This window comes from Diceros bicornis, chromosome 36, assembly GCF_020826845.1.
Source record: "Diceros bicornis minor isolate mBicDic1 chromosome 36, mDicBic1.mat.cur, whole genome shotgun sequence".
Lineage (NCBI taxonomy): Eukaryota > Metazoa > Chordata > Mammalia > Perissodactyla > Rhinocerotidae > Diceros > Diceros bicornis.
Window position 1 is genome coordinate 20,657,554 of NC_080775.1, and position 26,163 is coordinate 20,683,716.

Consider the following 26,163-nt stretch of genomic DNA (forward strand, 5'->3'; position numbering starts at 1 on the left):
GCTGTGGGTCTTCCCCATTAGACTGTAAGCTTGGGGAAGGCAGGGGCTGTATCTGTTCTGTTCACCCTTGAAAATCGAATCCCAAGCACAGTGTCTAGAATGTAATACCTGGTTCAGTAACTGTTTCGTTTGAACGAATAAGGGGATGGATAACACTGAGAAGGGATTCTTTCACTGAAAGGCAGGGCCAGTTCCATGGTGTCTTCAAATTTTGCCAAAGCCTTGTAATAAATTTGGATGAGAACTTTACTTTTGAAGATTTCTACCACTGTTATGCATTGAGCTCTATACCTTTAAATGTGAATTTTAAAATGCTTTCTAACCTTTCCAGGTTATTTCTGTAGAGATTAATTATTTAAAGTATATCTGTCATTCATATTCTGATAAGGAATGTAATAATAAGCAAAGTGTTGTAAAATTTATCTTATTCTAACCTTCAGTACTTTGTGTGATTTGATTCAAAGACGCCTAAGGAACAAAAATACAAGAGTTTCTCTCATTAATTAACCACTAAGTAAAATAACTGCATTATACAAAAAATACGTTTACCAAACGCTGACACCCAATAGTTTCTAACCTCTTGCAGTAAGGTCTACATGTAAATGAACTGAGAAAATAGCCAATGGTTTCAATGGGTCCCACTGCTCACCTTCTGACCGGTTCACTCACTAACCACACATACACACCCAACGTTCTATCTTATTTTCAACTCACACTTCACACATCTGAATGTCTACCTCTTCATGCACACTCACATCTCGTGAGGTAATGCTTTCCCTTGACTATAACTGGTAACTCAACCATGGAACAAACATATCTCCCTTCCAGTTTTAAGACCATTTGAGAAAGGGAGAAATAGGTGTGGGGTGACTTTGCTACGGTTTTAAGATAAAATGTTACCCCTATGCCTAAATCAATTACTTTGGAAACAAATGAAAAGTTACTTATGCCTATGACTAATTTATTTACATTATGAATATCATATCTAACGGTCCTGATGTCCACCAACTTTTTTTTTTTTTTTTTTTTTGTGAGGAGATCAGCCCTGTGCTAACATCCGCCAACCCTCCTCTTTTTTTTTTGGCTGAGGAAGACGGCCCTGGGCTAACATCTGTGCCCATCTTCCTCCACTTTATATGGGACGCCGCCACAGCATGGCTTGCCAAGCAGTGCGTCGGTGCGCGCCCGGGATCCGAACCGGCAAACCCCGGGCCGCCGCAGCGGAGCGCGCGCACTTAACCGCTTGCGCCACCGGGCCGGCCCCCACCAACTTTTTTTTGAAATAATAGGTATATAGGATCAAACTCCTAAAAGTTTTATAAGGAATTTTAACAGACTTAGCAGGACTTTCAGAGGCCCACACTTGGAGAAAACACTGGATCTCTTAAACTACAATGATATAACAAACTCGTCTCTTAAAACTGCATCTGGACAGGGCAGTGTTTCAACGGTCTGGTGCCTGACTTCTAAACCTAGTAGTTCAAAGCTTTCACCATGAGGGGTGCTGTTCATCACCTATGGACCTTATTCACAAAGAGCCAGAAAAGGCAGAAAAAAACAGACCCTGATGAAAGCCTTTCATCATAGCCATAGAAACAAATGTTAGGAAAGAAACAGAAAATGTGATAAGCATACCTTAATTATTAGTGAAAATGAAAAGTAAACAAACAACATAACGCCACATACCTACAGCCATCAATCCCTCCAGTTTTGGATGAAATTGAACTAAAAGCTATTGAGGAAGATGGTACAACCAGATTTTTATGTAGAACGTGGTATAAAATCAGTAATATTTTCAAGTCTGAATTTTACACAAAATAATATCTCTGCTCTTATTTTCATAGCAAAATAATATCTTACTGACTTTGGACCAGTGTGAATGATCTAGAGAACTTTATTTAATCAGTGTCTATATATATTTCTTGAAAGCCTAAAATGTGACATTCTATAATGGTTTAAATGCATATAAACCCTGTGCCCATTCAGTCTGCTGTGTGGGAAGAGAAATAGATATTTAAAGCACACACATATACAGATATATGACTATTACAAATTGTGTTAAGAACTATAAAGAAGAACAGAGAATAAAGGGGAGAAGAGTATTCCGTTGTGTATATATACCACATCTTCTTTATCCATTCGTCCCTTGATGGGCACCTGAAATTTTTACAATGTTATAAACCAATGTTACTGCAATAAACAAAAAATTTTTTAAAAAATTAATTAATTAATTAATTAAAAAAAAATAAAAAATAAAGGGGAGAAGAGAGAGACAATTTAAATTAGCAAGTCAAGGATGTGACATTTAAGCTAGTACTTGGTGTAAGGAGGTTGGTGGGGAGAGTGCTTTCCAGGAAGGGAGAATTGGAGATTAATTATCCAATTAATATGCCTTACAATTTACAGATAATACTTATTATCAAATTTTAACAGTAATCTAAAATGTATTTTTTAGGTTTAAAACCCATGCTTATCAATATATCAAATGCAATTTTAGAACAAATACTAATTACTATAAATACAAAAGTTTTCCTTGATATAATAAAACTAAAAGAATTCCATTCATCACATACACAAATTCCAAGTAATAAATTAAGATAATATATGAATATATTAGCAAGTTAACCACGCTTAGAAGACTTTTTTAAGTGGATGACTTCGTTCCCGCACTTATATGTGAGACACTTGTAAATACATCAATTTTCTTTATCTTCGCACATGAGATTTCACTTTTATTTTTTACTGATTTTCTTTTAATTACCTGACCATAATTTTACGTGCATCTTAAGTTTAAAAAAGGGAAACTTTACAACTATGGGAGCAAAGCTACCATACCAGTTAACATAGGACCGGTTTGTGTTTCCATTACCTTTTCTGGGTTGAATCCCACAGAACTCAATTTACAGGTAAAATAGGAGAATTCTGCCCACTCACTTTTTGTTCTCATCTTTTCATCAGGCATGTCTTATCACTAAATACCATGAGCACTTCCTCGTCATCACCTTCTCCCTCACAATGCTTCTGGAGCTATCTTGCTCTTTCCTTCCTGCATCCTGCCCCCAGTTTCCCTGTTTCTTGCATTCCTACATCATTTTCCTTCTATGTATCTATTTGCCTTTGAGTGCTCCTGTGTTTACAGTCTGTCATTAGTTTAGGAGCAAGAGGATACACGATCTTCCAAGTTGTCAGTGAAAATCAGAAACTACATTTTTCGCCCTTGTTTCTAGTTAAGACACCTGAAAATACAAATGGAATGTACCAAGTTCATTCCAAAAGTCCTATATATTCATCTGCCCAGTTTTCCCCTTTTCTCATGAGTTTATATACCATGAGATCAGTAAGAATGTCATGAAAAAATAAAGATGATAGACATAATGCGACTTGCAAATTATAATCTGCTTAAGTATCTGATCATTCAATTGCTAAATGATTTGAGATTTTTTTTTTTAATCTGCCTAAAAACCCAGTAGCAGCCCTGGTGGTCTTGTGGTTAAGAATCAGCATTCCCACCACCATGGCCCGGTTCATTTCAGGTGAGGGAACCCCACCACCTGTCTGTCAGTTGTCATACTACGGTGGCTGTGTGTGGCTGGGATGCTGAAAGCTCTGCCACGGGTATTTCAAATACCAGCAGGGTCACCCAGAGGGGACACATTTCAGCAGAGCTTTCAGACTAAGACAGACTAGGAAGAAGGACCTGGCCACCCACTTCTGAAAAAACTGGCCACGAAAACCCTATCAATAGCAGCGGAGCATTGTCTGATACAGAGCTGGAAGGTGAGGGATGGCACAAAAAGACTGGGCGGGGTTCTGTCTGCTCTCCACAGGGCACTAGGAGTTGGAATTGACTGGACAGCACTCACCACCACCACCACCACAACAATAACAACCCAGGTAGGATCAAATGGTAGGATTTTGGGTGACTGAATTTGAAATGTGAAAATAAAGCTCAAATATTGAAACTTTCTTCTAAGGACTCTCAAATAAAATCATAAAGGAATGAATTTAAGACCAGAATCTAAGGGCCAGTGTTACTATCCCTGCTTCATGCTGTGCGTGAATTCATGTCAAAATGTAGAGTGGAAAACTATTCTGAATATCCACAGTAATTCATTTAATTCTCACAACATCCCAAAGAAGTAGGTATTGCTGTCATCCCATTTTAGAGATGAGGAAACTATAGATGGAGAAATTAAGTAATTTGTCCAAGGTCACTCAACCATCAAGAGGCAGGACCAGGAGTTTAACTCAGGCAGTCCTGCTCCAGAGCCCATTTTCCTAACCTCTCAACCAAATCGTACTGCTTTTCTAGAATCTGCTGCTTCTCCTACACAACTGACAGGAAATCTTCGCCTCCAAAAAAGGCTGACATCATAAGTCAGGTAGCTATGTTGGAAATCTAAAGATACCAGAAGTGTTGCCAAGGGTGTGCCAATATTCCCTGCCTCTTCCACAAGTGTTATTTGACATGAGAACAGCTTGGAGTCACAGCACTTCTCAGCCCATTGATGAGAATGTCACCCAGATGTGTCCCTAATCCCTTAGTGCATCAGTAGCCTCCTGAGTTACAAAGTGGTTTTATAAGTGAAAGTGCCTTATAAACTGTAAAACAATTAACATGAGGCATTCTTACATTCAGCATCTCTCATTTCCCCCTCTCTCTGACTCAATTTAACCCCCATGGCCAGCAAGTCTTTTCAGGTTCTGAGCACTCTGTGTGGACCATGACAGTAACATCCCAGCTGGCCTCTGGGACTTCCACCTCTTGTGAGGCCAGCCTTCCTGCGCAGTATTGTCCTTAAACAGCATTTTCTTCACAATGTTTCTTCCTTAAACAGCATTTTCTTCACAGTGCTTCTCAGCTCAAAATTTTCCATGATAACTCATTTCTTACCTGAAAGTAGAGGCTGCTTGAGAGGCTACAGGTAAAATGGTGGTCTTTTCCTGAATTCAACTCTAAAATGTTATTACATTCCAAAATCATTTTTCCTTTTTTATCTTTTCTTTTCTAGAACACATTATTCCTACTCTGCTCTGTAAGTATGGCCTATAGTCCAAATGAATACAACACTGACCCATTTATCATCACACGGCATCTAAACTCCTTCCAAATTCCCGTGCATGTTTATGACCCACATCTCTGGGAGCCTCTGCCGTCAGAGGTCTCTCCTCTGTCCTGTACGTTTGAAACCTTTATCTGGGGCCTTCCGCTGAGCAGAGCTTTCTCTCCCTTTATATTCAGCTTAGTTCAAATCTACCTCCTACACAAAACCTTTCTAACTACACAACCCTCGCTAATATCCTTCTCCTCCGCTCTCACAGAATGTGATGTGTGTAAATGCTTTCTTGGCGTTTCCTTTTCTACTAATAAATTTGAGCATCTTTTAAAATGGTTATTGGCTATTATATCTGCTCTTCTGTGAATTGTCCCTTCACCCTCTTTTGCTCATTTTTCTACTGGGCTGTTAGTCTTTCTCTTTTCAATATGAAAGAACTTTTGTATATTCTAGATGTTAAAATGTTCTCACCATATGCATTACAAATATTTTTCCAAATACCTGAAGACCACTGTTCTCCTTTTTATATTTTAAAAAGCTATTCTCAGACACTTCCTTCTCCATATAAACTCTAACTTATTTAATTGACTCAAATATTTAATTTTATTTAACATTTTTTAAAGCCTGTTTGGATTCTAATGGAATTGCAAAGAATTTTTTAAATTAATTTTGGAAGAATCAACATTTTTATGAGGTTGAGTATTGAGATTCCTAAGCCAAGAGCATAGAAGCATTTGTTCAGATATTATTTTATGTTCTTCAGTGAGATTTTATAGTTTTCCTCATTTACATCCCTCCATTTTGAAATGTAATTCAATTAAGACTTTTGCAACTTGAGGAATGGATATTTTCAAAGCTGAAAACCCTATAAATGTATAAAAATTACTGTTTGATATCATTATTATTGACTTTGCAAATGTTATCTTTTTCCATTGAAAGAGTTTTTAATTTTTATATAGTCAAGTATGTCAAACTATTCTTTTATAGTTTCTGGATCTCTGGTTTTGTTAAAGAACAACTGCTATCCCTATGTAGTATATACAGTGTCCCAGATTGTCTTTTAAGATTTTTAAATTATTTTATTATTTACATTCACATATTTAACCCATCTGGAATTCATTTTGTATATGGTTTAAGACTCAGGTCCAATTGTATTTTTACCCTGATGGATGGCCAGTTATGTCAGCACCATTTATTAACTAATCCAACTTTTTCCCACTGACTTAAACCAACACTTTTATCATATATTAAATTCTTATACATATTGGAATCTATTTCAGGATTCCCTATGCTATCCTTCTGATTATTTTATCTCTTACTATACCAATCCCATATTGATTTAATTCCAGTGGTTTTATATTATGTTATGGTAACTCGTACCTTAAGTTCTCCTTCACTCGTCTTCACTTTCACACTTTTAAAGGCTATTCTCAGCATTTCCTTTCCATTCAAACTCTAAGATCATTTACTCACACGTTAAAAAAAAACTCTACCGGATTCTAATTGAAATTGCATGACATTTATATATTAATTTTGGGAGAACTGAAATTTTTATCTGTTGAGACTTTCAGCCAAAAACATGGCATGTCTTTTTCAGATCTTTTTATCTTCTTCAAGAAAATTTCAAAGTTTTCTTCATTTACATCACCTCTTTTTTATTTTGTGATTAAACTAAAGCATTTAGAGAAAATTGATATTTTTATTACTAAGGTAAAAATTGTGTATGTGTGTGTGTATAGATAGATAGAAATCTAATTATTGATCCAATCTAATCTAATTGATATGACTATTGCTGAATTCTAGAAATCCTAGGAAATGTGACAACATGGCTAAACCCACTGAAAAAGGTTAGGATTTGAGCCATGAGAAAAGAAAACTTTGTTTTGTGCTTAAAATTGAACTTATTTTATCTGTTACTGAAATTTATAATTATTGCAATCCTATATGAAATGGTTTCAGAAACATTATCTCTGCATATTCTTGCAATTAAAGATATTATCTAAAATGAAATATTTTCCTGTGCTGCTAGAAACAAAATCTCTGAATAAAATCATTGTGGAATCATTGCTAGAGTCTTACCTGACTAGAAAGTTTAGACGCTTCCACAGCATGTTCAAAATCTGGTCTTCCAATTACAGCAGGCTCCTTATTCATTACTCCTTGCCCTTTCTTATAGTCTGCCTAAAATGAATAAATAACACAATGTTAAATACTTCTACTATCCAATGAAGAATTACATTGACATTAGCCAAAATAAAATATAATAGACCCTCAGTCCATAAAAAATATTCCTTATAATTCGCCAAATACTAAAATGCTGACTGCTAAAGCAGGAATTGATTTAATAATGTGATTATTTAAATAAACTCAACTTTTTTGTAGTAAAATAATTACTAATTTGAGTCTATGTATCCAGTCATCACCATCATTGTGTTTACATATAAACACTGAAAAAACAATAGAAGAAATTTCTGGATAATTGAGACTGCATTCTGTATACAGATGGCTTTAAGGCTTTGTTTAGTCTTAGGAACTGAACCAAACCATTGGTTAACATGAAGTTGAATTTAGTAAACAGTTATTGATTTTTAAGGTGAGTACAGCTATGTTATTCAAATATTGGATTCAAGTTAAGTTATCATTTTAATCAAGGTTTCAGGCATGTTTAAGTAAAACGATATTAACCAAGGAGGATGTCTTACAGAAGACAAGAAACAGCCATGATGTGAGGAAATGTACAAGGGTAAATGTTGGCAGAAGAGAATCTGCATAATTAACAGCAACAAGATGGGAACAAGGCCAAGTGAAGTTCTTTGGCTCAGGGTAAAATGAGAGATAATATGGGACCAAGATGACTGACAACCTTGACTTTCAGGCTGAGACATTTGAACGTTATCTTGTACCCACATAGTACTTATTTCTCTAACAGTATAACACTAGCCATAGTCAAGTCGACTTGGACAGTTTCTACATATACCTGAATAATTTAAATAGTCAAATGAATAATCCAGATAAAAAAACTGAGACGTCATTAATTCAGATTGATTACTTTCATTCATTGAATTAACAATCCAACTACCAAAGCCATGCTTTGTCTTCTGCAAAAATAAGAAATCATTTCTGCTCAAGATAAGAAAAGAGATTACATTGCTTATGATCTTGGAGATCTGCATTGCCATCTTGATGTCTGGTCTGTCGAGCCCCGCACTATACATGTGGCTGTCCTGCATATCTTTTCTATAAGAAATCTGATCAAAGAGATAGTTTTGATTGAAAAAAAAGAAATTAGTAATTTCATATAGCTACTAGCCTTAATGTCCATACCATTATTTATCCTTGCCATAATCATGTAGAGAGCCCACTGATCATAAGTTTTTTTTAATGCACAACATTTATTTGGATAGATATATTCTCTTTTTACTATACCTATGCCTCAATAACATTATTGCATATGAACTGAATTGATACAACATAAGGAATATGAGACCAACACCTCCGCACAAAACCAATCTTAAAGGATTTTACATATACCACCCTCATAAGCACATTGCTGTGTGTAGGTGTGTGTATGTATATTCACAAACAGAATATCCTCATCAGGGGCTTTAACTTGCCCAGAGCACAGTCTCGACCCCTAGTGGACACAGGATGAGCTCCAGCATACAAATAGAGAAAAATCACTTCCAGAGAGAAGGGTGTGTGAGCTCAGAAACTCTCTTAGCTTTCACCCTCCCAACCACACCCTTCTCTCCCTTTACTGACCCCTGTCTGGGAGGCCTAGTCATGGGTACTGATAGTTTTATTATCTAGTAAATAGCACTGCAACAACTTGATCCTCCCAAAATAAAAGCAATGACATTAAGGAATACTCTTCCTCTGAATGCATGTTAGACACAATCAAACCAAAGTGTGGAAAATAGAGATTTAAAGAGGAAAAGAAAAAAAAATATATATATATATAATTATATATATATATATAAAATTATATATATATAATTTTATATATATATATAAAATTATATATATATATATAATTGGGGTCCACCCCATCCCTCTTTTATAGAATTTCAGTAAATGAGGCCCAAGAATCTGCATTTTGTTGAATTCCCCAGTTGACTGTGATGAATCAGTGTTGTAGATAATATCAATTGTATCTTGTTATTTTCCTTTCAACCTTGCAGAATCAGAAAACATTTGTACTTTCTTAGGTCTTTCAAATATGTATATAGATATAGTCAAATGTACTTTAGATGACAGTGGTCATTTAGATTAACTCAACTGACAAATGGGAGGAGATGGAAGCAAATTGGTATAATGTCCAACAGTCAACGTTTCATCGTCTGTCCACTTCTCTATTTCTTGAGAGCATGAGCTGAAGGAATATTTAGCTATTTGCTAGATGCAATTCTATTTGGCAATATCACCAAGGCTGGTCAATTTGTCCACTACATGATATCTATTAAAGCTATAATGCAAAGGGTACAGTAATGGTCTTTTTTAAAACCCATCTTCACATTTTTCAAGGCATAGAAATATAGAGCACAGAAATGTACAACTGAACATCTATACAAAATGCACAATTAATTACATTTTGTACAAAACAAGTATTTCTAGTGTTGCCCCCAAAGTTTCTGCACTAGCATCATCTGGGGCACTTATTTAAAATTTAGATTTCTGAGGTCCCTCCCCAACCCTCTGTAACATAATTTCAGTAAATGAGGCCCAAGCATCTTCATTTTAGTGAATTCCCCAGTTGACTGCTATGAATAAGTGTTTTAGATAATATCAGTTGTATCTTGTTATTTTCCTTTCAAGTTTGCAGAGTTAAAAAACATCTGTACTTTCTTACTTTCAAAAATAATATCAAAGGTAAGAAATGATAACCCATTAATACTTCTATAGGCTCTCTATACATTATATTATTTTATTTCAATAAAACATTTATATACATTTCTATTTATTCTTTTAAGAGCTTGCATGTGCCTCACCACCAAGATTTTTTTTTTTTCTGGTGAGGGAGACTGGCCCTGAGCTAACATCTGTTGCCAATCTTCCTCTTTTTGCTTGAGGAAGATTGGCCCTAAGCTAACATTTGTGCCAGTCTTTCCTCTATTTTGTACGTGGGTCACTGCCATAGCATGGCTTGATGAGTGGTGTGGGTCTGCATCCAGGATCCAAACCTGCAAACCTGGGCTGCCGAAGCAGAGCACGTGAACTTAACCACTACGTCACCGGGCCAGCCTCCACCAAGACTATTTTTTAAAGTATGCTTATAATTGTAAATCAGTCTGGCAAGTGAACACAGCTTAAATACAATTAGCATAAGTTCAGCAAGAACATCTGTTTTCTTCAATATTTCTATTTTCATAGGCTTTACCTTAACAAGTAATTTTAGGTAGGTTTTGCACACACAGGTAGCAAAAAATACCATAAAAATAAGATGAAAACTGAGTTATTTTGTTGGGTGAATTTTATATCATTAGGGACTTAAGCCAATTTCATTGGTTTCAAAAAGCAACACACTCATCCACAAACGATGGCCAATCAACCTCAGCCTACACGGAGTTAAACACAAGCTGTGTAAACAAAAACCGACTCTCAGGTGAAAACAAACCCAAATTATTACCCCACTACAAGACTGTTTCTAAGTTACTACATTCATATGAAAACCATAGGGGGGAAATGTCTTTTTGTTTAGAAAAGAATGAGGGTAAAAATGGAAACCCACACTTTCTGAAAAGAGCTGCAACCTTTCAGAAATCTAGGCTTTACATGGGTTACCTAATTATATGCTGTTCAGCCTAATGACTGTGTGGAGAGAGGTGAACAGCACAAAGGCGGCAGGAGCCGGACTCTGAATAGGGCCCCATCATCCACGTAAATTGCAAATTAGAGGCCGGCATATGCAACTCAAAACAAATATTAAGATTGACATGAGCTGCCAATTCAAACAAGCAGACACCACAGAGCCACACGGGAGAAAAACACTGGGAGTGTGGTCACTAGTCAGCTCTTCCAGAATATCACCGCTCGGGAATATTCCACAGGGACGGGGGCTTACACTGAGGGGCACTGAGATTTTCACTATCTGCAGGGATGTCTGATGGTAGGTGGTATGGCAACGTGGTTGCCTGAGTGGACTATTCATCTTCCTCTACCTCACCTGTTACTTAGCTCTGAGGGAAGCTCAGCTGACATTTCTATGTATTTGCTCCATTCTGCAGCCCATCGGAACCAAGGAAGAATAAAAATGTTACGCAGCAGGCGAGGTTTGTCAGCAGAAGATTAAAGACTATATATACACTTTTTTCTATTTCCTGAATAAATTCAAACCCTAAATGCTAACTGTAGGATTTATATCCATTAAACCAAGTTCCCTTTACAACTCTCCTATTTCAATTTTTTTCTGAATTTTCAACTACTTATTCTCACTTATGAGAGAATAGAATTATTAGAATGATTATTATTGTAATAATTAATATTAGAATAATTATCATTATCATAATTAATATTAGAATAATTATTAGAATAATTCTAGTAAGTTCCACAAAGGAAACAAATAGAATTTTAATGGGCATTGCACTAAACCTACAAAATGATTTAGGGAAAAATGATATCTCAACAATATTTCAGTCTATTCCAGGAGAAGAAGGTGTATTTCTCCAATTCTTTAAATCTTTTATTATACCTTTCAATGAAGTTTCATCATTTTCTTCTATAGGTCCTGGATGGGTCAATATAATAATTATCATATGATTATCATTTTTCTACATTTATCTTGCACCCAAGACAAACAGCTTTATCTTTTTAATGGTATATAACAGCACATAATCTTATCTACAAAGAACGATTGTGGTTTCTTTCTCATGAACACCCAAAATTATTACTTTACCAGGTTTGATGTCTTCTTCCTGTCTTTTTTCCAATGAATTTATTTCCTTGCCCTTTTCTGCATATCTGGGTCATTTTCCTAAATTACTCCTTTGTAGTGGACATGTGTTAATTTTTTCTTATCTGTCTAGTATTTTTTATTTGGAAACTGCCTCTCTCTCACTCGTGTGACTTGGTGGGGCTCTCAAATGCAGCCTACCTTCCTTGTGACAGGAGTGGCCACACAACAGGCTGTCCAGTCAGATACCCCATCCCTTTGGAAACCGTGATTAAGAAGAGGGCAGGCACATAACCCAAGTAGGGCCAGAGTCATCTGAAGGATCCGAGGCTGGGGGAGAAAGAGCTGCTGTACTTTCCTCTGGGATCAACTGCTGTGAGGATGATTTAATTTTGGAAACATCAGCTATCATTCTCAGACCACCTAGACAGGGTCTGTCTGCAAGAGAAATCCTATGGAAACAAGCAGGGACAAAGAGATGGGGAGAGAGGAAGAGTCCCGGCGACACTGTGGAGACTCTAGACCCAGCTACACCTGAAGGTAGTTTGAACTTCCCAAGTAGGCAAAGCAATAAATTCTCATTTTTTTACTTGAGCTAACGTGAGATGGATTTCTGTCACTAAATCTAGAAACTCCTGACTAACACTTTCTCCATTTCACATGTTTTTCTGCAGTGTCAAATCTGTTCTTTGCTGCCTCCAACAAAGATTTTAATTCCACCAAATCTGTCACTGAATTTCTTCCTTATCTCACCATGTTCAACTTTGCCCCTCAGTTTGTATTTTTATCTCGTTTTATCTTGTAATCTCAGCTTTTCCTTTCCTTATATCTTTCTTTATATCCCCTTCTGTTTCATAAGGCCACATCTTTTGCATGTTTTTTACATTCGTGCAGAGTGTCCAGTGTGCCAGGCACTGTTCTGAACACTTTACATGAGTTAATTTATTCAATCCTCACCGCACCCCTGTTGGGCTGAATTGTCTGTACTCAACCGGGCTCTATCAACACTCCCTCCCAAGGCTGGAACAAGTTATCCAGAATCCCCTTGCTGTATCATTCTGGGTTAGACTTGGCCAATAAGAGTCTCATATTAGATTTTGAAAATGACACTGAAATGGATGCCTTTATTCTCCATGTACAGCCAGACACGTACATGTCAGACAAAGGATTCCCAGGGACTCTGCAGCAAGCTTTTCATATCCAGACAACAGTGACTTGAGACTCCTCAGTAGTTGAATTAATAAACCAGAGAGAAGCAAAACCTTCAGCAAGACTGTCTTCACAGTGAAATTCAAGCACTTGGAGCTGCGAAAGTGAGAGCTGAGGGATGGCAGCCAGGATGAAAAGCCACAGAGAGACACCTGCGGGGGCTGAGGGCAGAGCCAGCAGACAGACTTCAAGAAATCAAATCCAACTGGCCCAGGACCATTCATTCCCTTTGCTGCTCTGGTGAAGGTTAACGTGATTCTTGGCGAGAAGAAACTAGATGGGATATATATCTTTTAAGTTTGTGGAGCAGAAGTGAGCAGCGTAGCCTGTATTTAGTTATAATCTGGAAACATCAGTTGAGTCCTTCTCAAGAAATCATTTTCTCATTATCATAAACTTTCACACTAAGAAGCCCTCCAAGTATCATCAAATAGGCACATGGACTGGAAATTCTATCTCAGTGAGGCTTATTTCTGTCTGGGCATGCTGTACGTAAAAAAACTACGACATTATTAAATTGTAATATTTTTAGAATTGAATGTAAACCTTTTAAATATAAGTAAAGGCAGGATCTGCTATCTATCAGAAGACAGAAAAGTTTTCCGTCTTCTAAAAGATGGAGGAAAACATGAAGCCGTGTCTAGAACAGTTGATCATTCATTATTATTATGGTCCTTGTTTATACAGCATTTTATAGTTGATAAAAGGTTTCTTATTCATGATTTAATTTTATCACCACCACAATCTTGTGAAGCAGGCCGAATAAGTATTACTAACTATTCTGTCTTAGAGATGAGTGAAATACTAATATATCAAATTTAATGCTAAATCCTAAAGCACTGTTATTGTAAGTCCCTTCGGGGAACCACAGTTATAAATGTTTTTCCAGTATCATTTTACTGATTTATTTTTAAGCTTTTTTACTTTCTGATGAAACAGAAATTCTGTCTACTGATAAGTTTTTATTAATGTTAAGAAAGTACATATATCATTTTTGAAAAGAACATTAAGTCTCTGGCATCCCCTGCCAAATACTTCTTTCTAATACACACTGAATTGATTACCAATATGGCATTTTGGAAAAGTTTACCATTCCAATTTCATCACAAGTCTATACAGGCCACATTACTTATAAAACTTAAAATGGCAGCTTAAAATTTGTTTGACTTATTTCAGAACCATTGGACTTCATGTCTAATAAGATTGATGAGAACTCTAAATATTACTGGGGTTTTCATTACAAACCCATCTTTAGGGGAAAGTAACAAGACAGAATATCTCCCATTTCCCTAATTACATTAGAAAAATATGGCAGGGGTACATCCCTTAAGATACAGAAGGATCTAGATTGGCTGTTTTCAATCATATTTTGATTATAGTATCAACAAGATAGGGAGTTATATGGCTTCAGGAAACTTTTGAATATGCTCTTCTGAACTAAATGCTTCTTAATATAAATTTCATATTGATTTGGCCTTTTTATAAATCTAACCTCTTTTAATTGTTTCGAATTAACTATGAAATCACCCTAAACTCTTAAATTACCCTTTAAAACTGGAGGAGGACCAAATAGGACTAATATTTTATGGAGTGGCTCTTCCTCAGATCCCTTCACATATCTTATCTTATTTAACACTTGTGAGAGCCCTATGAGGTAAATATTGTTTTTATGGATGAGAAAATGCGAGATCTGGAGATATTAAATAACTTGCCCAAGGTCATCCACACTACACATGGCAAAGAAAGCATTTTAATCCCGGTCTGACTTCAAATTTCTTTTCTATTATATGCCACAGTAGAGGATATTCTGAGAAATAACTTTTTTTCACTGTTTTGTGATCATTGAATGTTGGGGTGACAGAAGAGACTACTGCCCTCAGAATACTCGTCCCCTTGGAACTCTCACTTATTCAGAAGTGAAAATTCAGTTGGCCAGTCACAAAAAACCCTCTCTCCCACCCTCTTCTGCTTATTCACATCTCTAAAGATATATGGAATAGAATGGTTCTGGAAAAAAAAGAATCACTCCCTTTGGCTCATTGATGAATATTCTAATAAAAGAGTTGAGTAGAAAGAAGGCAGAAATTAAAAGGTTTAAACTGTAACTGCCCCAGTTTCTTGGTTCTCTAAAAGATATCAGAAAGCTGATTTGATTTTGGTGGAAACATAAAAAGGTAAGCAAAGATGCTGACTTGCACTGCTTCTAGGTAAATCAGATGTACATGTGATGACACATTTTATTTTAACTTAAATTAAGTCATTTCTAGGTATAGTGCAAAGTGACATTCCACATTACGAAAGGGTAATTCTATTAGTAAATTCTCTGCAAATGAGTCTCAATGGACTGAAGTTTATGGAAAAAAGGGTTTTGTCTTTGATGGAGATGCTGTAGCCTCACCTGCTGAACCAAGAGATGGATTTTCTTTCCTTGTGGCTTTCAAGACCTACGTTTAAATTTCATATTGTAGGGACAACAAATGTATTATTCTAAGTTCCCTGACTCCAGAGGAACAGCAACTACTTCACAGGTAGAATACAAATATCATTCTCACTTTAAATCTGGGTAAATAGTCTTAAACACTTTCTAAATCCTATTATATGTACAAACTTTGCATGTAAAGGTTGAACCGAGAAGGCAGAGGAGTGTAAGTAAATACATCCTTCTCCCATAAGTACACAGTATTCAACGGAGGAGAAAAGGGCTTTATACTTTATTCCCTCAATCCCTCAGTCACAGACCTTTTAAAAGAAAGGCAGAGTTAAAATAATAACCCCAGTTCTATGATAAGAAACTTCTGTATTTGAATTTCATTGAATTATAGAGTTAGAAAGGGCCTCCCAAGGATCCGTTGTATGCCAGCCCCCTCCTCAGACCACCACTACCATCTTCTGCAGTGCACTGAATCTGTTGATCTGAATTCTGATGATAACCTATCTTGCGTCTCATTTTTAAAATTTCACTTAAAATCTTGACCAATATCCAGTGACCTTTAAGAGGGAGGCAGTGGGGCATAATAGAACAACTGGACTTGAGAGTTTGATTCTTCAGTCTCATTTTCCTTATCTACAAAATAGGAATCAGTATGGGGATTTTGTGAGAACTGGAAATGATCAAAGTCTTGGCACAGTTCCTGGTTCCTGGTACACGGCAGTGCTCGCTAAGTGGTGGTTATTATGATGATTATAGTCATTCTGTAAGCAAACTGTTCTTATAAAAAGCATCCCCTTAAAATGACCTTGCTAGTAATTACAGACATGTAGCTTCTTCATCCCTTATCAATCTTAAACCATCTTAGAAAAGTGCTTTGGTATTGGCATATGTTTATACATTTGGATTAAAATGTAAAACCTCACTTAGATTTTACTAAGCATTGACCTATTGCAATTTAATATCAGATAACTGTTGCCATCCTGCAAAGAGAGACACTGAACAGCTGGGGCTCTGGGGGCACAGAGTCAGCAAAGCATCATCAGTAAGACAACTAAGTCAAGGGACAGACCCTGTGTGAGATGACAGGGAGGTTTCAGGTACTTTTCAAAGAAAGGAAGTTTCTTGAGCTAACTGGGACAGACACTTTATCTTAACTGATTCTAACCCATAAAGAACTTGACAATCAGTTTCCATATTCCTTCTAGAGAGCAGAGAATTCATGATGGGGAGATAAAAAAGCTCTCCCTGACATTTCAGGAAGAAATGATTCTTCTAGGCTACCAGGATAGTGGTGTTAATTGAGCAAACATCTGAAAGCTTTGATGTACCTGCTAACTTATAACTAAAGAAGAAATTCGTTTTCTACAGGCTAACTTCCTCCCACTTGGCTTCTGCTTCTAAACCAGCCATTAGGGATCCATTGCTTTCCTATTCCCCATGAGTCTTAAGTTTGACACTTTGTCCTGTACAAGCATTTCAAAAGAAAGTGTAGCGGGGTACAATCTCGCTAGTGTTTGTGAATGATTCTTCCCTGGGCCATTGATTTCCAATGCTCTTTCAACCGCTTCTTCTGCAATTCTAGACTGAAAATCACATGCTCTTCACGATCAAGTCAGGGAAGCTCTAGGAAATGCTAATAACCCAATAGGTCCAAAGGATCCATATGTGTCTTGCTCAAAGCAGAATTTCGAATGTCTGCAAGTGCCTGACATTTCAAAGGCATTCCACAAGGTTCTAGTGACTGTTGATAGAATAGTTCAGATGTACTTCTGACTGAACACTGACAGATAAAAATCAAAGAAATTCTAAAGTCCTTTTTGAACAGGAGAGGTGTAATATTTAAATTTCAACAAGATATCCATTAGCCTTGATGTGGGTTAACCACAATTTTCCAGAAAATCATGAGGAATGGCTTCCTTACATTACTCTGGTGTTTATTGACCTCCATGGCATGTTTGACCTCAGGGGGCTCCTTCATATGGGCATAATCAGAGATTCCTTTGGCAGCATCATGTTTCTGCTTGTAGGCAATCTTAAAAAAACACACACACAAATTATTGTTAGTTTCATTTAGAGGTGTATTAAATTCTTACCCACTAAATTTCAGTGTTTCGCTAGGATTTTATATATTTGAATATCACCACTGATGCTCGAATTTGCTTACGCCTCTAGAAGAAAATAATACACACAATGCTTAAACGTTAGTGCTTCAATTTAGACTCCTAATTCTAGCTCTTTGTTGTTTATTTCAAAAGTCCTTCACCACACGCTGAAATCACTTCTGGTATTCATTTAGCCTAAATCTCAGCTACAGTTTTGGGAAATCTTCCACATCCACGAGCTTTTAGGGTCATAAATGTTCAAGGTTTAAATCTTGGGAGAGCAACTGATAAAGTGAGGGAAATGACTGGATATTTAAAAGACAATTGTTCATTTTTTAATTACGTATGATTTTAGGTAGGCACAGCTATAATATAAACCTGATTAAATGCCCTAACATTTTGAAGAAAATATAACATGCAGGCAAAATTCTCAAATATGTCAAGCCCTGTCCTCTGTTAGAGAAATGAGCATCATACCAATGCCATCCATTACCACAGTGTTAAATTGGTTCCATACTGAGATGGAGAGAAGGCAGTAGAATGAGTACCTCAGAAGTGGAAGCAACCAAATTCAATAATAGAGCTAGAATTTAAATAAGATCCAGAGCCAGCAAACAAATTATCCTCTTACTCTCAGTCTATGCCATTATCCTATTTACTCCCTTCACAATTTTTGGACAATTATTTATTTTCTGTCTGCCTTTACTAGAACATAACTCTAGTTCACTGAGTGTTTGGAACTCAGAATAGTGCCCAGCATAAAGTAAGCAGCAATAAATATTTGCTCAATGAGTGAACAAATAAATGACTGAATAACTGAATGAATGAGAATAAAACAGGAATCAATGAATGAATGATTTTTAAATTAATTTCAAATATATACTAAAAGTTTAATAACAATAAGATATTAAATGGAGTTAGAATTACTTGGCACAAGAGAATAAAGGCAACTTAAAAACAAAAACTAAAATGGTGTTCACCAAGAACAAAATAAGATCTAATTTTCAATGACAAAGAATACAGTTAAACTTAAGGAAAACTTTTTACCAATATGAGCTCCTAGAAAGCTATGTCTGTATCTTAGACATCTTTTAATATCCTGTGCCTATCATAGTGAATGACACAGAGTAGAAATGCAATAAATGTTTAGTGAATAAATGAATAAATGAGTTTATTCAACATTCTCATGAACTTGAATTCCTCATAGGCTTTTTTTTTTTTTTTTTTTTCTCATAGGCTTTAATAAACAGAATTAACCACCATGGGAGTGCAAACTGGTGCAGCCACTATGGAAAACAGTATGGAGATTCCTCAAAAAATTAAGGATAGAACTACCATATGATCCAGCTATTCCACTGCTGGGTATTTATCCAAAGAACTTGAAAACACCAGTGCATAAAGATACATGCACCCCTGTGTTCATTGCAGCATTATTCACAACAGCTAAGACTTGGAAGCAACCTAAGTGCCCATCAAGGGATGAATGGATAAAGAAGATGTGGTATGTATACACGATGGAATACTACTCAGCCATAAGAAACGATGAAATCCAGCCATTTGTGACAACATGGATGGACACTGAGGGTATCATGCAAAGTGAAATAAGTCAGAGGGAGAAGGTCAAATACCGTATGATTTCCCTCATTAAGTAGTAGATAATAACAACAAACAAACACATAGAGACAGAGATTGGATTGGTGGTTACCAGAGGAGAAGGGGGGAGGGAGGAGGGCGAAAGGGATAATTTGGCACAAGTGTGTGGTGATGGGTTGCAGTTAGTATTTGGGTGGTGAACATGATGTAATCTATGCAGAAATAGAAGTATAATGATGTACACCTGAAATTTATACAATGTTATAAACCAATGTTACTGGAATAAACAAAAAATTAAAAAAAAAAAGAATTAACCACCATTTAACTTAGATAATATACTTGTTTAAAGGATTAAAGTGATAATTACAAAACTAATTTTTAAAAATCAAATCTTAGCATTAAAAAAAAAAGCCATCTAGTACAACTATCAATGTTTAAATCCCTTCTCTGGCTCCCCCACCGAGTTTTTCTTGAAAACTTGTACTGAAAAAGAACTCAACCTGGGACATCAGTCTCTAAATTTCGAAAGCTCTAATACAAAGTTCCTCCCTTAATGAAACCCAGTCTGTCTCTCCATAGGTGTATTGATCTCACCATGAGAGAAGAGTCTAGTTCACAAGACAGAACTTCAAACACGGGAACACAGCTGTCAATGACTTCCATTCCTCCAGACTGTCTGCACAGATTAAGGTGCTGAACCCCTGTACACCCTACATGCTCTCCTCAGAGCGAATTCCAATTTATCCATCTCTTTCTTAAGATGCCCACAATGTCCCAGATATGATCTGACCTATCCTAATTAGCATTGTTCAATTTAACCCAGGTTATCATCTCTCATATGCTATATGCTATTAATGCATCCATAGATCACATTTTCCTTTTGATGGCTGTGTTGAGATTTCTTTCAACTACATAATACCCTTAAATCTTGTTCAGTCCTGCTCAGCCCTGTTCCCACGTCCAATCCTGTGTATCTGGTTGAGTATGAGGACTCACATGCAGCACCTCATGTTATGCCAGGGATAATTCATCTTGTTTGAGTCTGTCCATCGATTTAATCCATCAGGATATTTAATTCTGATTAATATATCTTTAAATTTCACCAATTAATTATGTTAAACAAGAAACCCATTAAGAATTTCCATTCAGGTTGACAAAGTCCGTTATCTCAGTTACATTACATTCTATACTATAACTTTGGGGGTAGGTTAGGAGGAGTTTCAATGGGTGGCCAAGTCTATTAAGCCAAGAAAAAACTTCTATGAGAGTTGTTCCTTCTTCTTAAATAAAAAGAGCTGGCATATGCCTATTTCCTTTTTGCTGGATGCCTGGTTTATTTTGCATTTTAGACTGACTGTCATACTTGTGATTTTACAAATGTAACCAATGCAGCTGAACACTTTACGGGTTATAAAAATGGTGAGTCATCAAAAACAATTTTAAAAAGCACTCTTTCTTAAAAAGTCTATGTAATTTTCTACTTGCTGCATTAAAACAGTCATTTCATTTATAGCTGCTACTAAGTACCACTTTAGAATTAAGATTACATCAAATTGGAGGCAGCTGAACTTTAATTTATCATATTAATTTTCATCCTTAAAATAGCTAATGGAAAATTATGTCAAGCTAATAAATTTTCTGATAAATTTGATTTCTTAGGATTTGTCACTATTCTGTGGCATTTTCCTAGATTAATACTGTTTTCTTCATACCTTGAGAATTAAGGTTGCTATGGTACTGGACACCTAACTAGTGGAGGACACTTGCAATAGTCTCATATACTTTATATATAAATATGCTTATATAAGTAACATATACATTTATCTTATATATTTGATCTTGTATATTTTTATATCTCATATATACATACATAAGATGTACATATATTTCTAACTTACAGTATATTTTACAACTGCTATATAGGTAAATGTACTTTTAATCTCATAGCACAGACACCTCTGAAGCTCCTGAAACAGGCCACTGTGGCCACTACAGATTAAAACACAGGCTGTCATAAATCTCCTTGGTTCAGATGCCTGCGTACCCTGTATCACTTCTGTGATAAGGGACTATTTAACCTCTGCCTGAAACAGCCCTGGTGAGAAGGATCCAACCTTAGTGGCAAAACTTCCAGAAGCTTTCTTTGTGATCTTTGTTTATAAATTTTTAATGGGAATATCTAATAAAATGGCCTACTAAAATCTCAACATCTCTGTCTCTTTTTTTACAGGCATTTCTTCTGATCAGTCATTTTCTATAAGGAATATTAACCTTGCTAATTTCATCTTATCACTCTAGGTTGAATGTAAGCATCTGAGAACGTATGCAAACTGATTCTAAGATAATAATTTGTTCCAATGTCAAAAGTTTAGGAGATTTTTCATTAGAACTCAGAAGGCCATTAAATTTCCAAATTTGTCTAATACTCTAATTTAGGTTACCATAAATCTGATACAATGTGGACACAGTAAAGGGTTCGTCCTTTCATTATCACAGACACTGTCAAATAGTTCTACTTTCTTGCCTATCTTATTACCAGGTAAGCTCTGAGAATTGCAATTTTTTTTTTTTTTTTTGCTGAGGAAGATTCGCCCTGAGCTAACATCTGTTGCCAATCTCCCTCTTTGTGCTTGAGAAAGAGTCACCCTGAGCTAACATCTGTACCAGTCTTCCTCTATTTTGTACGTGGGTCGCCGCCACAGCATAGACACCAATGAGTGGTGTAGGTCTGTGCCCGGGATCTGAACTCAGGCCGCCAAAGCAGAGGGCACCGAACTTAACGACTAGGCCACGGGGCCAGCCCCTGAGAATTGCAATTTTAACTATAATAAAATTGATTTATGTAAATCTAAAGAAATGTTATTATAATTACATAAATCTTTGAAATAGCTACCTTATTCAGAATCCAGGTTTTTCCTTTCTAACAAGTTCAATGACTAGTTACACAGGGCAGCACTGCTCCTTGAGAGCACATCCATATCTTTCCAGGGTGCATATTCTACTGTGAGATAATACATGGTAACATTGTAAGTAATAACTTATTCTGGAAAAACAAAGGTAGATTCCAAAATATACAATATGGATTATTTTTCATGTTAAGTTTTATTTTGCACGTATTTGTGAACTATAGACCTGTTTACCCCACAAAAATGTGGGAAAAGTTGTACATTTCCAAAGCAATGAGGATGCAAATATCTGAAAATGTTACCTTCCCAAGTAAATACAAAAATAAGAATAGACTGTTTCTCTTCTTTCTTTATTTCATAATTATTGCTTGTCACATATCAAGTGTTGTGTTGTAATTATTTGCTTTATAAAGTAGTCCATATCATCAGCAAGTGGCTAGGTGACCAGATGTTGGCAGGGGAAAAAAGGGCATATTAATTATGGTCAGCCAGGCAGAATCCTGACATCATATATTTTTAGCCTCATGTTGCACAACTGAGATTAGCTTACTGCCAAGTTGGGTACACAGTGGACCTTTAAATTTGTGATAATGAAGTACTTAAAGATGTTCTGCAAAGGATAACTATATTCAGTATTTTTCAAGAGTAATCTATTTTCAGGCTATTTTAAAATTATGTAGGTATCCTCTACTTAAAAGTAAAAACATTCTGGAGAAATAAGTAACTTGTTTAATAAGAAAAAGAAGGGCAGAAACGGTAAGAAAGAGGTGGTACAGTGTGGTTAAGAACCCAGACTCTGGAGCCTGTCTATCCACATTCACGTGCTGGCTCTGCCATTTATTGGCTGTGTGACCTTGGACAAGTTACTTAACCTCTCTGTGCTTTGGTTTTCACACCTCCAAAATGAGGATACTTCATGGAGTTGTGAGGATTAAATGATATAAATATATGTAAAATGCATAGAACAGTATCTGACACATAGTAAGCATTTCTATGTGTTGATTATTATTATTAACCTAAAATGTAGCATGAAAAATATAAACTACATAAAAAGAAATATATCCTTAGAAAATCAACAAATTGAACAAAAATCCATTTTACAAATATTTTTTAAGATTTTTATTCAATTTCTTTAAATTAAAAAAGAACAGTTCATATTACAAGTATTTACAGAGGACTCCCTGTGTGCCAGGGACTGTTCTAAGCACGGAGGTAGGGCAGGCAACAAGACAGATGAGGTCTCTGCTCTTTTAGGGAGCCCAGTAACAGATTAACAAAGTAACCAAAAAAATCAGATTGTGCTATGAGAAAACAAAAAAACAAGTTGAGTTAGAAAGAGGTGAAATATTCTATTTGGAATTTCTGTTTTAGAACTACAACAGACTAAATGCATTAAGAATTCCTTACGTGTTGATGTACTATTAAGGGACAACTACTCCTAAACTCTTGTGGATTCAAAATGAGTTTACATGATGACAGTCCTTAAGTTCATCTGCAACTTGCAATCACTAAAATAGCCATTTCCACCTCATAGAGGCTCTTGTTGGTAGCCTGAGATATTCTAAGTGAAAACCCAATCCACGGAGAAGAAATCCAGGAACCTCTTGTCTCACTGATGGAGCACAGATTTGTGGATCCTGAATTTAACCATTAACTCTTTACGTGACTTTTTTTTTTTTTTTTTTTTTTGTGAGGAGATCAGCCCTGAGCTAACATCCGCCAATCCTCCTCTTTTTTTTGCTGAGGAAGACGGCCCTGGGCTAACATCGGTGCCTATCTTCCTCCACTTTATATGGGACGCCGCCACAGCATGGCTTACCAAGCAGTACTTCGGTGCGCGCCCGGGATCCGAACCAGCGAACCCCGGGCCGCCGCAGCGGAGCGCGCGCACTTAACCGCTTGCGCCACCGGGCCAGCCCCACGTGACTTTTTTTTTATTGAGGTATAATTAACATACAGTATTATATTAGTTTCAGGCATACAACATAGTGATTCAACGTTTGTATACATTGTGAAATGATCGCCACAGTAAGTGTAGTTACCATGTGTCACCTTACAAAGTTTATACAATATTGTTGACTGTATTCCCCATGCTGTACTTTACATCCCCATGACTTCTTTATTTTACAACTGGAAGTTCGTACATCTTAACGTCCTTCACTTATTTCGCCTCTTCCTCTCTGGTAACCACCAATCTGTTCTCTGTGTCTATGAGTCTGGATTTTGTTTTGTTTGTTTGGTTTGGTTTGTTTTTTAGATTCCACATATAAGTGAAATCATATAGTATTTGTCTTTCAATGTCTGGCTTATTTCACTTAGCATAATACCCTCAAGCTCCCTCCATGTTGTCACAGACGGCAAGATTTCATTCTTTTTTATGGCTGAGTAGTATTCCATTGTATATATACATACCACATCTTCTTTATCCCTTCATCCATCGATGGACACTTAGGTGGTTTAAACAATCTTTATGTGACTTTTAATAAGCTACTGGAATGTTCTCCACTTAGAGATCACATGCTAAATGGGAGACTAGCTTAATATTTGCTATAAGATTTTAATCTAAGTAAACTGTCTAAATGAGATTAAAATTTGCTCTGTTAATAGCGGTGAATGGGACTAGGAAAAACAGCATCATGTGACTAACATAAACTCGCACGTCCTTTTCTGCAATTCCACAGTGATTACCGATAGCATATGAATCAGTTGCTTTCATCTTTCATTTAATATCTAAGATGAACGACTTTTTTAAATGTTACATAATTTATATTAGATTATATGTTTTATCTACATAATTATATAATAACTTAGGAACACCACACCTTACTCTGAAGCTTCGTAACTTCTCCTGCAAAGACACTGTCAATTGTGGCTGGCATCTGCTTATAAAGAGAATTGGAAAGGTCCGCCTTAATGGTGCCCTTGTATTTCACCTAGGAGGAGAAAAGAAAATAAAAAAATAAATAAACATTTCTTTTTTTTTTACTGTGAATATTGAAAGAGAATTTAAAAAAAAAAAACTTTCTTCAGAAACAGAATTAATTAAAAAATCGGAAGATCATTGAAATTGCAGATACTGGACCTGACGAATATATTTCTTTAGAGATAAATAAATCCAATTTACCATGGAAAAAGTATTAAATGAGGCACAGAAGAAAATAATGACTATTTTTCTATTTAAACCCACGTACATTTCTCAAAGTGCTCTATTTGTATGTACTGACAATTTCATATGTTTGATCAGGGACGAAAAACCTAAGAACAATGAGACATTCCAGAAAAATACAAGTGGTTAAAATCTACTGTCTAGAACCTGAATGCAAAAGACAGCATTCCCCTGTTCAAGTCTTGTTAACCTCCAACTACGATGGGTGGTAAGGGTGCTTTTTTGCTGTTTCTGCACCTTCCCACCATTCTGCACTGTCTCTAAGCCATCTTAATCATTAGTCATCAAGAGAAACACTCATTCCCCATTTCCTTTTGGGAAAATCAGGTTCAAAGTAACACAACAGATTGCTCGCTTCCATTTTTTTGTTCTGCACTTAACTCCTTCAGGAAAGAGAACCAATTAATAATTACGAATACCAAGAATGTCTCTGCAGAGGAGAAATAACAGCTCACACAAATAACAAAACTGTGTTTTTCCACACTCTGTCAACAAGTCCCTGATACTACTCCCTCTCGGAGCTAGATTTGAGTATTAATTTACTGAGCAAATATCCTGTGTAAGCCTCGTGTTCCCACAACTCTTTAAATTTTGGTACTTCATAAAAGAAACTTTACCAATTTTCCTCAAAATGCTTTCATGTTAGCAGAAATAATCCTGAGAATATCACGTTGATCTTTTTCCAACACAACTTACAAAACACTAGAGGTCAGTCATTTACAACACTATTTTATTCATTCTGTCTTCAAGTTTATCTCTTCTGAGTGATATATTCACAGACTACAGCAGTGCCTCATAACAGAAATCATT

General features: G+C 36.1%; 1 protein-coding gene across 8 annotated transcripts in view; it reads right to left on the reverse strand.

The window, feature by feature from the left end:
* Positions 1–26,163, reverse strand: part of NEBL (nebulette) — a 342,489-nt gene that overhangs the window by 77,915 nt on the left and 238,411 nt on the right. For 5 of the 8 annotated variants that reach the window (XM_058532533.1, XM_058532530.1, XM_058532527.1 and 2 more), the window contains 4 exons: positions 25,010–25,120; positions 17,508–17,618; positions 8,204–8,305; positions 7,137–7,238 (listed from right to left, as the gene is read on the reverse strand). The exons of 2 other annotated variants lie outside the window; for them this stretch is intronic. In XM_058532533.1, coding sequence (XP_058388516.1) covers positions 7,137–7,238; positions 8,204–8,305; positions 17,508–17,618; positions 25,010–25,120 — 426 coding nt within the window. The remainder of the gene's footprint in view (positions 1–7,136; positions 7,239–8,203; positions 8,306–17,507; positions 17,619–25,009; positions 25,121–26,163) is intronic. One more of the 8 variants, XM_058532531.1, reaches the window with a different exon arrangement.